The sequence below is a fragment of the Mastigoproctus giganteus genome, chromosome 2 (assembly GCF_048544385.1).
Source record: "Mastigoproctus giganteus isolate SK-2022 chromosome 2, ASM4854438v1, whole genome shotgun sequence".
NCBI lineage: Eukaryota > Metazoa > Arthropoda > Arachnida > Uropygi > Thelyphonidae > Mastigoproctus > Mastigoproctus giganteus.
In genome coordinates this window covers 30754778-30769935 of record NC_143576.1, presented here as the reverse complement: position 1 = coordinate 30769935, position 15158 = coordinate 30754778, and the positions used below count along the sequence as shown (strand labels likewise).

General features: G+C 37.0%; 1 protein-coding gene across 1 annotated transcript in view; it reads right to left on the bottom strand.

Moving 5' to 3' along the window:
• ClpX (Caseinolytic protease chaperone subunit) overlaps positions 1-15158 on the bottom strand; it is a 187148-nt gene that overhangs the window by 125721 nt on the left and 46269 nt on the right. Inside the window, exon 4 of the mRNA XM_090390403.1 lies at positions 14176-14321. Coding sequence (XP_090246529.1) covers positions 14176-14321 — 146 coding nt within the window. The remainder of the gene's footprint in view (positions 1-14175; positions 14322-15158) is intronic.

The following is a 15158-nucleotide window of genomic DNA, read 5'->3' as shown; positions in this document are numbered from 1 at the left end:
ACCCCCTTTCTTAATGCAGTGCTCTCAGATTTTTCTACTACACTCACGCCCTATCTGTGTGGTCCCCGAAGCCTAATAGGAACGGTTGTGCGTGTAGTGTCAGCCCACTGCCCAGTAACGTGTGTTTGGTGCGAATAAGCTAGTCTTAATCCGTTTAGTCGGCTTTGCCATCGCAGTTGAACAAAACATCTTAGCGATGTATGTATGTCATGATTCATGCATCTCGATCTCTTTGCATACATATTACGTTCACTATTTTTGGTTCAGTTATATTTGTGTTACAATTAGCATTTTTTTTAAAACCCCTAAACATGTCAACCAAGAGGAAAGTGCCTTTGTCTACTCCTAGACATGACAAGAAAGAAAGAAAGGCCATTGATTTAGACACAAAATTGAAAGTGATCAAGCAGCATGAAGAAGAAAAGAAGGTGAACGCAATTGCACGTGATTTTAAGTTATCTCATTCTACAGTGTCGACGATTTTGAAAGACAAAGAAAGGATTCGTAAAGTTGTTAAAGGTTCGGCACCCATGCAAGCAACAGTGATAACGAAACAACATACAGGGCCCATCCATGAAATGGAAAAATTGTTTCTTTGGTTGGAAGATCAGATACAGGAGCGAACACCCTTAAGCCTTCTTACAGTGCAGTCGAAGGCTAGAAGTCTCTTTCAGACGCTGAAGAAATGCGTCGGAAAAGATTACACTCAGACATTTATAGCAAGTACAGGATGGTTCAAAAGATTCAAAAGAAGATTCAACCTTCATAGGGTTCGAGTCACTGGAGAATTAGTAAGTGCAGATGTGGAAGGAGCTCAAGAGTTTGTTAAAAGTCTGGATGAAATAATTAAGGAAGAAAGGTATCAACCAAAGCAGCTTTTCGACGTGGATGAGACTGGATTGTTGTGGAAAAGGATGCCAGAACACACACACACATTCACCAAGAAGCCAAAAATATGTCTGGTTTTAAGGCACTTAAAGATAGGCTGACTTTGCTCCTTGGCAGGAACATCACAGGTTTTAAACTGAAGCTTTTTAATTTATCATTCTGAAAATCCCTGTGCGTTCAAGAATGTAAACAAGCACACTCTGCCTGTATACTTCCATTCAAACTGAAAAGCCTGGATGACTCAAACATTGTTTGAAGACTGGTTTCTAAACTGTTTTGTACCTCAAGTTCGTGAATATTGCTTCGAGAAAGAATTTCCTTTCAAAATTGTATTAATCTTAGATAATGCACCTGGCCATCCAACTCACCTAGACCACCTCCATCCAGATGTAAAAGTTGTTTATTTGCCACCAAATACAACTCCACTCATTCAGCCTCTGGACCAAGGGGCGATTGCCACATTTAAGGCACACTATCTTCGAACCACTTTCATCCAAGCTATAGCTGCAACAGACGCTGACCCAGAACTATCTTTGCGAGAGTTTTGGAAACAGTACGATATTTATAAATGCATCAAAAATATTGCAGCCGCGTGGGAGGCTGTGACAAAGAAATGCGTGAATGGAATCTGGAAAAACTGTCCAGCATTTTGTTAATACTATTGATGAATTTATTAGTGAACATGAACTTGAAATGGTTACGGAAAATATTGTAACACTGGCAAATGGACTTTCTTTAGAGATTGAAGTGGAAGATGTAGAGGAGCTGCTAGAGCAAGAATCTGGAGAACTTACGAATGAAGAACTTATCGCTTTGGAAGAAGAAAGAATGGCTGAAGAGAAAAATGAAGATGAGGAAGAACCAGAAAGAAAATTCACCACTAGAGGGTTATCTGTAGGGTTTTCTCTACTAAATAAACTTCTTGCACATTTTGAGGAAATGGACCCAAACATCGAATGATTTGCAGGGATTGAACGAATGGTACAAGATGCTTTTTGGCCATACCGTGAAATTTACGAGCAGAAAAGGAAACAAACAATTCAGACAAAAATCAACATGTTTATGAGAAAAACAACTCCCACTACATCAAGTGGTGGCATTGATGACCCGCTGCCAAGCAAGAGTGGTTAGTAAAATATTTCTTATCTATTTTCTACATATGTTTTGTTTAGTTCTTTAAGATAAAATATTTTTTAGGTTTTATACAGTATTTGATATCTTTGTAAATAGTAAACCAATTGTGTTGTACACAGTGTCTGATTTACCTAAACTGGTCCGACTTACGTCCAGATCGCTTTACGACCGGTCGGTCGGAACCTAAACATGGTCGTAAGTCGACGACTACCTATATATATATAAAATCATGTCACAATAGTTAAACAGATGCTGGTTAGTCCTACACTGTGAGAGATAGAAAACCACTGCACTGTTTACTGTTATAATGCATTTTATTTGTCAGTGAAACAGGTAGTTTATTTTTATTTTATTTATTTATTATATTTTTAAATCTTCCAAAACTATCCAAATCTGTTTTGTCACTTTTAACACAGAGTAAGGAAATTTGCCAAATTCATTTGCAATTAATAAATTATGTACTAGTAAATCAATTACTTTATTTGTAATTGCAATCTATTATAAATGTGTGGTAAACTCAATCTTATTGCATTTGTGATAATACCAATAGCTGGAATTCTGTGTGTTTTTACGTTATTATGGTGAAATATGTTTCCCCTTCCTCTTCAATCATATAAAAAACAAATAAATTTTCAGAATCATCTCTTCATTCTTACTTTTTAAGCTTCGTAAACTTGTTACTTCATATCTCACTTGCGCATATCATATTAGTTGCAATTTGTGCATGCCGTGTTCTTCGTTATTGATTGCTTATCTTTTTTACTGTTTTAAATTTTCTTCTTCTTCTTGTCCAGTATTAGGCCTAGTGGCCTGTTACAGTCTTTCTCCATCTTTGCAGGGGGTCTGTCTCTGTCTCCCTTTCTCTGGGGCTTGTAGTTTAGTATCTCTTTCGGACAACGTCCGTTCTCCATTCTCTCTACATGCTGTATCCAACTGTTTCTGTATGAGTCAATATAATTCAGTACTGAGGTTGGTTGTCTGCAGTTCTGACAGGATGTCTTGATTTCTTTTCCTGTCAAGTCTGGTATAGCCTGCGGTTCTGTGCATGAAACACATTTCTGCACCAGTCAACCTCCTCCTGTCCCCTTTGCCCATGCCTCAGAGCCATAGGTCAGGATAGGTCTGGCGAGGGTGTTACGTATCAGTGTCCTTGTTTTCTTATGCACCAGATTAGATTTGAAAATATGGTTTATAGTTTTAGTAATGCCTATGTAATTATTTATTTTTTGCTCAATATCTTTTTCTTATGACAGGTGGTATCCTAGGTATTGAAAGTGTTAACTTATTTGATAATTATTATTGTCAATGTAGATCTTGCTTCTTACTGGATTTCTTCCTTTAAATGCCACCATTTTTTCTTTGAAGATGAGGTTTCCATATTAAATGATTTTGCTATTTTGTTTAATGAGAAGATGGCTTTCTGCAATGAGTTCTCATTGTCTTCTATTAGGACCTGGTCATCAGCAAAAAGCAATCTTACTTTGCAGTAAGATTGCTGTCCAATCTTACTTTGCAGCTAATTTTGAAACTAATCTCCAAGAATTTCCTTTGCAGGAAATTCTTGGAGATTTTCTTCCATTCTCTTATAATATGAGCAAAGGAAATTCTTGGAGATTTTCCTCCATTCTCTTATAATATGATTTATATATATGTCGAATAGAAGTGGGGACAGTCCACATCCCTGTCGCACCCCTGTATTTACTGTCTCCAATTCAGTTGTTTGTGATTCAATCTTAATTTTTATTCTATTATTTTTATAGATATTGAGGATGGCCTCAATCAACTGGTTTGGTATATTGTCTCCTTTTAAGATTTCAAATAATTTTGTTCAGTTCATCTTGTCAAAGGCTTTTTTGTAATATATGAAAACGAGATGGATTTCCAAATTAAACTCTCTCTTCTTTTTTCTATCAGGAGCTTAAGTATGAAGTAAGCGTCAGCGCATGATCTTCCTCTCCTGAACCCATTTTGTTCTTCTCCAAGAATGTTTTCGTTTTAAATTTTAATACAAAAAAAAAGTCAGTGAACAAAAATATAAATCAGTTAGTATGTGAGTATTAATTAAGTTACTAAAAATTATAGAAATCTTATAATACCATGAGTATTAGACTGAAATATAAAATAGCAAGTGCTTGAAAAAAAAAAAAAAAAAAAAAAAATTGTTACAGATTTATTCAAAGGTGAGTACCGTTTTTTAAGCACTTACTATTTTATATTTTAGTATTAATTAAGCTATGTACATAAGCGTAAATTTATTTTTATTTTGCTAACTTCTGGAAAATATTCTAGCTATTTTCAAGTATCATTTAATTTTGTTAAATGGAAATGTAATAAAGTGTAAATCTGTGATCTTTACTTTTGTGCCTGTGGATAATATTCCTCCTATTTTTGCTTATGGAATTGCCATTTAATAGAATTAAAATTTAATCCACAAACATGATCACAATGACAGGTGCTTACCATGTATTGTATAGTGAATGGGATTTTATTATAGAGAGCCCATCATAAAGTGATTTGATCGTAAGGTGAACCAATCGTAAAGTGGGGTCCACTATATATGAAAGCATCAATAGCAGTAAGGAAAACAAGGCTGCTTCAAAGATCTTCAAAAAGACTGTTCTATCAATATCTCCTAGACAAATAAAGGAAATTCCACAATTATTCCCAACAACAATGACTACATTGTCAAAGTCCAAGAAGTTCTTAAAGATACCACAACATACAACCTATTCTATATTGTCCAGATGCAACATAGAAAGGCAAAGGCAAAACTCATTCAACTCTTCTAAAGGCATAAACTGATCAACTCTTCAAAAAAAATTGAACCAAATAATTTGGAGGTTCCAAGTCTCTTAATAGTAATAGCATTTGCCAAAAAGTGCAAGGAAGCCACAGGCATTTGCTAAACTGGCAAAAAAAAAAAAAGCAGATAAAATGCAAATTCTATGCTTCCCTCCTCACACAGGTAACTATCCAGATGACTTTTGAATTTACTCAAGCTGTCAATCTCAACTACCTGCAAAGGCAACTTGTTCTAGCAATCAACTCGCTCTCAACTACCTGAAAAGGCAACTTGTTCTAGCAATCAACGACTCGCTGGCTACAAGAAAACTTTCTACAATCTAATCTAAACCTCAAGCCCTGTAATTTGAATTTATGGCTACTAGTTCTGAAATTCTTTATAACAGTGAAAAGTCCACCTTCATTTTACTAATCTCTCTCAGAGCCTTATAAACCTCAATCAGATCACCTCTGAGGTGCCTGGTTGAAAAGCTCTGTAGCCCACATAATCAGTCTTTCCCCATACAGTCGTCCTTGTGTCGATCTCATTATTCAAGTTGCCCATCTTTGGAACCTTTCAAGACTCAATGTCTTTTTTCAGATGAGATCTCAATACTTTGAACACAGTATTCCAAATGTGGTCTTACAATTGCCTTATATAGTGAGATTATGACCTCCCTATTTCTACAGAATAACATACGATAAATCATTGATAGGACACCATGGGCTTTCCTGGCTGCCTGTTTACACTGTTCAGATAACTTCATCTTTGCCCATATCATAACTCCCAAATCCATTTTCTCTTCTACTGTTTTAATTTCAACCCCACCAAGTGTATAATTATTTAGGGGTTGCTATTCCCCAAGTGTAAGATATTGCATTTAGAAGCATTAAAACGTAGCTGCCACTTCTCTGAAGTCTGTTTGAGTCATCCTGAAGGAGAGCTGCTTGGCACTGATAAATAACGACTACCAATATTTACGTTATCTGCAATTTTGACGTCACACCTATCCCTTTGTCAATGTCATTTATGAAAATGAGAAACAACAGTGGTGCAAGAACTAATCCTTGAGGGACCCCATGCCTGATGTTACACGAATATGAAGAATATCCATTAATCACAACCCTCTGCCTTCTGCCCTGCAGCCACTTAGCAATCTATCTTAAAATCTTACCAGTAATCCCAACCTTTTCAAGCTTACACAGTAACCTCATGATGGACAGAGTCAAATGTTTTGCTAAAATCAAAATAAAATAAGTCAAAATTGTTCCCTAAATCCAGCTCATGAGTAACTGTGTCAAAATAGCATACAAAATTAGTTAAACACGATTTTCTCTTAACAAAGCCATGTTGTGTGTTCTTCAGATTGCCATATCTATCTAAAAGTGCCTGGACTGCAATCTTAATCACTGCCTCTAAGATTTTTTATACCACTGATATCAGTGTTAGCAAAAACAGAATCGGTCTGTAATTACCTTCACTCTTAGAACCGCCTTTAGCATGGAGATCCATTGGAACTTCTCCAATACAACAGAATCTCTCCCAAGTCCAAAGATACCCTCATAATTAACCTCAATGGTTCAATATACTCCCAGGCAGTCTCCCTCAAAACTTAAGGCTTGACGTAGCCGTGGTCAGGAGCGAGAGTGCATAGCACACGTTCCTTGAGTGGACTGGAGTTCAAGCCCATGACTACTAAATACGATAAATATTTGTATTGACGATTTATTGTAAACTCTACTGACTTAGTTGTTGTGCCGGAGTATAAACAGAAAATTTATTTATTTTAATGGGCATATGCCATCAAGTCCAGGAGCCTTACTTGCCTTTATGCTCAAAAGTTTTTCTAATAAACAATCTGTAATTACAAAATCACTAATTTCATATGGCTCGGCCTCTTCTCAGCATAAAGGGCCTCTTGCCAGTAAAGACTGATGCAAGGTAAAAAGTAAAAAAAATAAAGTGCAGCCATTATCAATCCACTGCAGGATGGAAGCCTCCTCAACAATTCATGCTGAGGGAAATGGACCATAATCTGCCACGCTGGTCCAGTGCAGGTTGGCAGATCGACCATATTCAGCAGTCAGGGGCTTGAACCCCAGTCTACTCAAAGAGCGTGTGCTACTGCACTACCGCTCCTGCCCACTCGGCTATGGAGGCCTTGATGCAAGGTACCTATTTAATTCATCCGCAACATCAGCTGGGTTATCTAAGGATAATGAATGGACATTTTATTTGTCCATAATGAATTTTATTCCGTTTAATTTTATTTGTCCATAATGAATTTATGGACAAATAAAATTTTTAATTTCATTTATCCATAACTATTGAGAGCACAAAGTTTATTCAAATGGTATGGAAATCACCTACTCAGAGAATTTATATGACAATGCATTTGATGTGGTGTCTCCCCAGTTTGGTGATTTTTTTCAGTCTTACTGTAAAATTTGTTATGATGCTTTAGAGAGCCTCTGTTGAAATATGAAAAATTTGAAACTTCTGTATTGAGGTTAATGATTGTGTGATTTTTGCTTTAAAAGTATTCCATAATTCAAATGTATTCACCTTCCTCAGCAATCCGATCAATTCATAGATGCCATATAGTGCCTTAAACTGTCAAAGTTCTGAAGTTACCTTTAACTACTGCAACATCTTTCTTCATCTTCCAACTGAATTGCACGATCACTTACTGACAGTAGTTCCTGTACTTTAAGCCCCAAAATATCATCGATTCATTAGTAATGATGAGGTCAAGAATATTCTCACCTCTAGCACTTTCTCTAACATGCTGATACAAATAATAAACATCTAATTTATTTAAAAAAAAAAAAAAAAAAAAAAATTTCCCCATGGTGAGTTTCCCCTCTCACTTATTCCAATCAATCTGGGGCAGATTAAAGTCACCCATAATAAGACATTCCTGCCTGCTTGCCCATTCCATCTGCATGTAAAGACTCACATCATATTCTTCACAATCTTCTGGTCTGCATATTACTCACACTCTCACTATACCTTTGCTTCCAACTAACACCATACAGATTCTACACTGGCTCCTTGCTAACATCAAAGAAAACGAGGACAGTTATCCAGCTAGATTCGTCATCAATGGTGGATATCACCCAGGAAAAAGGATCTCAACTTTGCTAACCAAATTTCTAACAAGCCTAATCTCTGGAAATAATTCAAAAGATATTAACAAGTTAAAAGACATCAGCTTCCAAAATGAAGACACTGTAGCTTCTTTAAATGTAGGCACTACATACACCAATGTTCCTATAGCTGAAAGCAAAACCATAATCGAACAACAAACTGCACACAGGCTTCAGCAGTCCCAACATCATCCAGGATATTACATACTTAATTGACCCTTCAGTTAGAAAATGTTACAAAGGGTACTAGGAAAGTTTTGCAATATGACGCAACAATGAATCACAGGAAGCTGCTTGTTGCTGCATGTTGAGACATGTTCATACGTGCATAGTAGCCGCCGCGCCAAGTCGATGGGCTCAGTTATTCATTAGTAGTGAGAGTGTAAAGTGCTTGCGATGGCATCATGGTCACGAAATGAGATAAGGACAGTTTTGCGGTATAATTTCGTGCGTGGTTTAACCATAGACCAGTGCTTAGAAGAAATGACTCTTGCACTAGATGATGATTGTCCACATCGTACAACGATATTCAGGTGGTATAGAGAATTCCAAAGGGGAAATTTCACTCTGGAGGATTCTGAGAGGCCGGGAAGGCCACGAACGTCAGTTACGGAGGAAAACGTTACTGCTGTGAGGAAAATGCTTGACGAAAACAGGCGAGTGACCTACCAACAGATAGAGGATACTTTGGGCCTAAATGCACCAGCAATTCGTTCGATTCTGCAAGATCATTTGCACGTGAAGAAACTTTGTTCTTTCTGGGTGCCGCATCAACTGACTGAAGAGCAGATGACACGACGTGTGACTTGGTGCCGGGAGATGTTAAAAAAGTTTGATAAGGGACAATCTCGGTATGTGAACAACATCGTGACAGGTGACGAGACTTGGCTGTACTATTACAATCTGCCGACCAAGGCTCAAAACAAAGTTTGGGTCTTTGATGATGACGACACACCCGTAATTGTCAGAAAATCCCGATCTGTAAAGAAGAAAATGATAGCTGTATTTTTCAAATCGAGTGGAATTGTGGAACGTGTCGTTTTGGACACGCAGAAGACAGTCACAGCTAAGTGGTATACTGAACAATGCCTGCCTAAAGTCATTGGATCTATGAAGAACCTGTGGCCAAAGTCAAGAATGGACACCTGGTACCTCCATCACGATAATGCTCCAGCTAACCGCGCCAAAGCCTGCACCGAATATTTGACCACGACAGGACTGAAACTTCTCGAGCACCCTCCCTACAGTCCAGACCTTGCTCCCTGCGACTTTGCACTGTTCCCGCATGTGAAAATGAAGCTAAAAGGGAGGCGGTTTTCCAGTGATGAGGACCTTCTACGGGCTTGGGACAACGAGTGTGCTTTACTCCCTAGTGAAACTTGGCAGAACTGGTTTAAAGATTGGTTTCGGAGGATGGAGAGGTGTATTGAATGTAGAGGAAATTACTTTGAAAAAATTAAATAAACAAAGCTGTATTGCAAAACTTTCCTAGTATCCTTTGTATTTCAAAACTTTCCTAGTATCCTTTGTATTTCAAATTCAACAAACCCTTCCATACCTAAAAAATTTGGCCCCGGCATGGTCAACTCGCTTTCCCACTTCTTTCCCGCTCACAGAAATCATTAGAAACTTAGTTGCAAAAATCAAACTCTCAAATTCTACATTTCTCAAATATTATCAGCTCCAACAAAATATCTGGCTATGCTATGCTGACATTTCAACAGTATGCAGGCATGAAGTGGGAAACCCCAACCTCTTTTTCACGGTCCTCAACAACTTCTGCCAAAAGGTTAAATTTAAAATGGAAGTGGTGGAAAACCATGACATCTTAATATTTTTCTACAGAAAACTGGCATACACAAGTGTAACTGCAACAGGATCTAGAAAAGTTGCGCAGATGGGCTGAGAGGTGGCAACTGAAGTTTAAAATTGACAAACGTAAAGTACTGCTTATGGGTAGCAGTAACCCCAGAGTAATGTACCAGCTGTGCATTATTACACCCAGGGTAGTGGAGAATGAAAAAGACCTGGGGGTAATTGTGCAGTCAGATAAGAAGTTTTCTGAGCAGTGCAGACAGGCTGCAAGAGCAGCTCATTGTGTCTTGTCAATTATATACATAAATTTTGCTAGCAAGGATAAGTAGTTGATTATCCCCTTGTATAAGGCAATGGTTAGGCCACACCTTGAGTACTGCATACAGGTCTGGAGGCCTCATTTTAGATGTAGTAGTAGTAGTAGTAGTGGCATTTGATGCAAGAAAGCAAGTGTATGAGCTTATGCAGCATCGACCAAAAAAAAAAAAAAAAAAAAAAAAAAATCACACCATTCCCTCAAAATGCCTGTCCAGTTCCTCCTTAAATTTATTCAACCTATCAACTTCCACAACGACAGATGGAAGTTTGTTCCAGCAATTAACCACCCGTTGGCTAAAGGCAAATTTCCACACATCTAATCTACATCTGTCTTTTCTTAATTTGAATTTATGCCCCCTTAGGTTCGTAATCTGAACAAGTGGAAGGATCCCATCAGAATTCAGCGTGCGCAACCCATTCAAGGCCTTATAGACCTCAATCAGATCACCGCACAGGTGCCTAGTCTCCAGCCACTGCAATTTGCAGAACTTAAACCTCTCTTGGTAAGAGGATCCCTTCATTAGCCTCACCAATCTTGTTGCCCTTCTCTGTACATGCTCAAGTAAATCTATATCCTTCCTAAAATGAGGCCTCCAGACCTGTACGCAGTACTCAAGGCTTGGCCTGACCATTGCCTTATACAGAGGGATAATCACCTCCTTTTCCCTGCTAGCAAAATTCCTATATATCATTGACAAAACACCATGACCTGCCGTGGCAGCCTGTCTGCATTGCTCAGAAACCACCTTAAGTGTAGTACCACACAGTTAGTACGTTTCTCTGGGGTTACTTCTACCCATATGCAGTACTTTGCATTTGTCAAGGTTAAACTTCAGTTGCCACTTCTTAGCCCATCTGCCCAAATTATCTAGATCCTGTTGCAGTAGCACACTGCCATTACTGTCATTAACAACCCTGCCAACCTTTGTACCATCTGCAAACTTCGACATTAAGCCTGATATACCTTCATCAATATCATTGATAAATATACAAAACAACAGTGGACCTAACACCGAACCCTGTGGGACTCCACTAATAACATTAGTCCATGAAGAGCAGCACCCATTGATTACCACCCTCTGTCTGCTCCCACTTAACCATCCTTTTATCCATTGTAGCAACTTACCCTTAATACCATTCTGCTCCAATTTGTACAATAGTCTTCCATGCGCAATAGTGTCAAAAGCTTTCCTGAAATCCAAATATATGATATCAAAATTATTTTTTGCATCCAGTTCCTTTGTAACCACATCATAATATCCTATCAAATTTGTCAGACAAGACTTCCCCTTAACAAACCCATGCTGTGTCTGAATTATTGCTGCAGTCTTGTCTAGATGATTCTGTAATGCATCTTTAACCAGTGACTCCATTATTTTACACGGAACAGAAGTTAAACTAACTGGTCTGTAATTACTCGTGTCACCCTTCGATCCCCCTTTGTGAATTGGGGATACATTTGCACATCTCCAGTCCGTGGGAACCTCCCCTCAGTCCAAGGACGCTCTCATAATTATGGCTAAGGGTTTGCTTAGTTGCTTTGCCGCCTCCTTTAATATAACTGGATAGATCCCATCCACCCCAGGTGCTTTTCTTATGTTTAACTTCAACAATTTCTCCTCCACTTTGCTTTCAGTTATTACAAAATCATTAAGTATCCTGCTACAATTTGATAACCTGCCATTTTCAAACCTTAATAATTCCTCATGTGTGAATGTAGATGCAAAATACTCATTCAGTTTGTTTGCTATCTGAGCAGGATCATCAACAGTTGAACTATCAATGTCAAGTGGACCAATCAGATTCATCCCCTTCCTTTTAGAGTTTATATAATTAAAGAAATCCTTGCTGTTTTTCTTAGCATCTTTTGCCAAGGATTTCTCGTAATCTGCCTTCGCCTGCCTAACCTCCTTTGTCACCTGATTACAGACTAGCTTATATCTGCCATAGGCTTCTGAGTCTCTTGATAATTTATATGCATCCCATACATTTTTCTTCTCTATTACGAGTCTCATTAGTTCATTAGATAACCATTTAGGCCTAAACCTTGAACAATATTTCTTAATAGGTATGAAACTTTTAGTAGCTTCCACGATTAATTCCTTGAATGCTTCCCACTTAGAATTTACTGTTGGTAACATCGTCAGTTTATCCCACGGTACAGAATTTAAAAACTGTCGGAGACCACTGTACTCACCTTTATGGAAGCAAAAACCCTTTCCTTTACCCCTGATGGTAATTAAATCTTTAAGTAAATCCCACATCAGTACACTGTGATCACTGCCACCTAGTGGTTCCTTTATCTGCAAATTCTTAATACACGAATGATCACTGCTGATAACCAGATCAAGAGTATTACTTTCTCTGGTTGCCTCTCGAACATGCTGCTGCAGAAAACAATTATCCAATAAATCCACAAAAGTCTGACTAGTGTGTGAGTGACCAACCCACAAGTTCCAGTCAATACCTGGGAAGTTAAAATCCCCCATTATAAGATATTCCGATTTACTAGCCCACTCTTATTTCTCTGTACAATTGTTCATTAGGCCTATAATCGAGTCATTAGGCCTATAACACACTCCTACTCTTATTTTTGCTTTTGCAGTGCTTATGTCACTCCAAACTGACTCAACAGTGCACTGTTCATCTATATCAACTGGATGCACTTCTTTTGATTTTATGTTTTTCTTAATTAACAGCATAACACCTCCTCCCTTTCTATGCTGTCTATCCTTTCTGTACACATTGTACTCCCCAAATTCCAGTTCAGCATTCTTTATATCTGTGTGACACCACGTCTCTGCTATCCCAACAATATCCGCCTTTGATGTCTTGACCAACACTTCAAATTCATCAAATTTATTTACTATACTTCTAGTAGAGCTGCTGGAACGAGCACAGAGAAGGGCAACAAGATTGGTGAATGGAACTCTTAGCAAATTATTGATATATTTATGGATTCAGATCTATTAATAATCATAATCGCACTGCCTTCATCTAGTTTGCTAAATACTCATTTCTTCTGTTTTAGTGCCTTCACGGTCACCTCTTATTCACCAATAGAATTTGGATAGCATATTAACTGATAATTATTTAATGTTAGTCTCATCTCCAAAACAGTCTTTATCCTGAGAATTCTAATTATAAAAATATATTAGTTGCCATGTGTAATTTAAGCTTAATGGTAATACATTCAAAATACATAATAAAGCATTTCATTACAAGCAGGCCATACTTTCAGTATAGTTCAGGACCTGAAAACAATAAAAAAAAAAATTTTTCATATAAACATGGTCCAATTCATCTCTTGGAGATATGGCTGTTTCAATTTTAAAAAAAAATGGCTACAGAACTTTCAGTGGTAAAAAATAATAAAAAATAAATAAATAAGAATATGCACATCTACCTAGCAAAATGTTTATTCATACTAGGTACATGTTTGAATATTTTTATCTATTTATTATTATTTTTATTGAAAACCCCATATCCATTTCTTTAATATTCAAACAGCTACAGCTCCATAACCATTCAGAATGGTTATGGAGCTATTCAACACATTTATATAAAGTTCTTTCATTGTTTTCAGGTTCTGAATTAATCTTGAAAGTATGGCCCCATGTTATGAAATACATAACACGGGTTTGTAAAGCAGTAGTCTTTCCTCTCCCCTCTTTTTTTTTTTTTTTTTTTTTTGTAATTTAAGTGCTGTGTTTCAGTAATACATGCAGATTTTTCCATACCTTATTACACTGACACACACGAATATGAATCTTTCTGAATTAATAAAGAAATTATAGCTATTAATATTACGAATACTTTAAAAATAAAACTGTCATGTTCAATATTAGTGTAGTTGAGGTTTTGAAAACTTAATGTTCTTTTGGTATTGATTACTTTTCTAAAATACCAAGTCCAACTATTATAATCTGTGCATGAGGAAGGTGCCATTGTGAACCCTAACCTAACCACACAGAATCAGTACTGGAGGTTGTAATTAATAAACAAAAGGGAAGAGAGAGAAAATAACCACACACCCATTACATATGGGAATAAGTTTTCTATTAATGTAAATGCAAATATCAAACATACTTTCTTAGGGGGAGGTGGTGGCCGCCTTGTCACTCCTGCTTTATCACTTGTAATTCGATTTTCTTTTAGTGTCTTCTTAGAATCCACATCAGAAAGAACAACAAAGAAATGATGACACTTGTCACATTTCACAAATCTAGTGGAGGCTAGAAGAGAGTTCAGAAAAATTAACTACCACCAACAGTAACTGACAATCTAACACATTTTATGAAACAAATTTACAATCATATTAAATATATCATTTAAATGCAATTAATCGTACAAAACTTCTTTGAATATTTTTTTTTTTTTTTTTTGGAAAGAATTTTATTTTAATTTAAAAAGAAAGAAAAATATTAAACCAAGAATTTGTTTTAGATATAACTGCTTATAAAAATAATCCTAATAGCTGACACACAAAGAACTGGCTACAATTTCCTTCACTTCCAAAGCCAAGTACAGGACTTCTACTGCTCTTCTGAACTTCTGGTGTATTTATAGCAATGACAATGATGATGAGTTTGCTGCCTGAAGGAAGATTACACAAGCTATGTGCATGTGGTCACTTTCCACTGCCTTCTCTGTTTATATGTATGTATGAAAAGCAATGGGAATCAATAACAATACACATTAAAACTGGTGTGCTTGTTTTGTGGGAGGAAAAAAAATTCAAAATAACTCATGGGGTGGAGGGTTGAGTCCTTGCACCTCCACTCCAGACTGGCCAACTCAACCCAAGTTCATCAAAATAAAATTGCTCTGTTCTAAAATGGGACACAACACCAGACCTTTCCAAATAGGTGCTGAGTGACTAAGCTATTATACTGACGTTAGATTCTTATTTATAGTACTGAAGGTGTTCCTTCAAAGTCAAAACTGATGAATTTCTAAAAATTGATTTAGATATTATGGAAAAAAAAGAAAAAAATTTTTTTTTAAATAGCCACTGCAGTTATAAACACAATATTTTATTTTTAAAGTGACTATGAGTGCTATTGCTGACT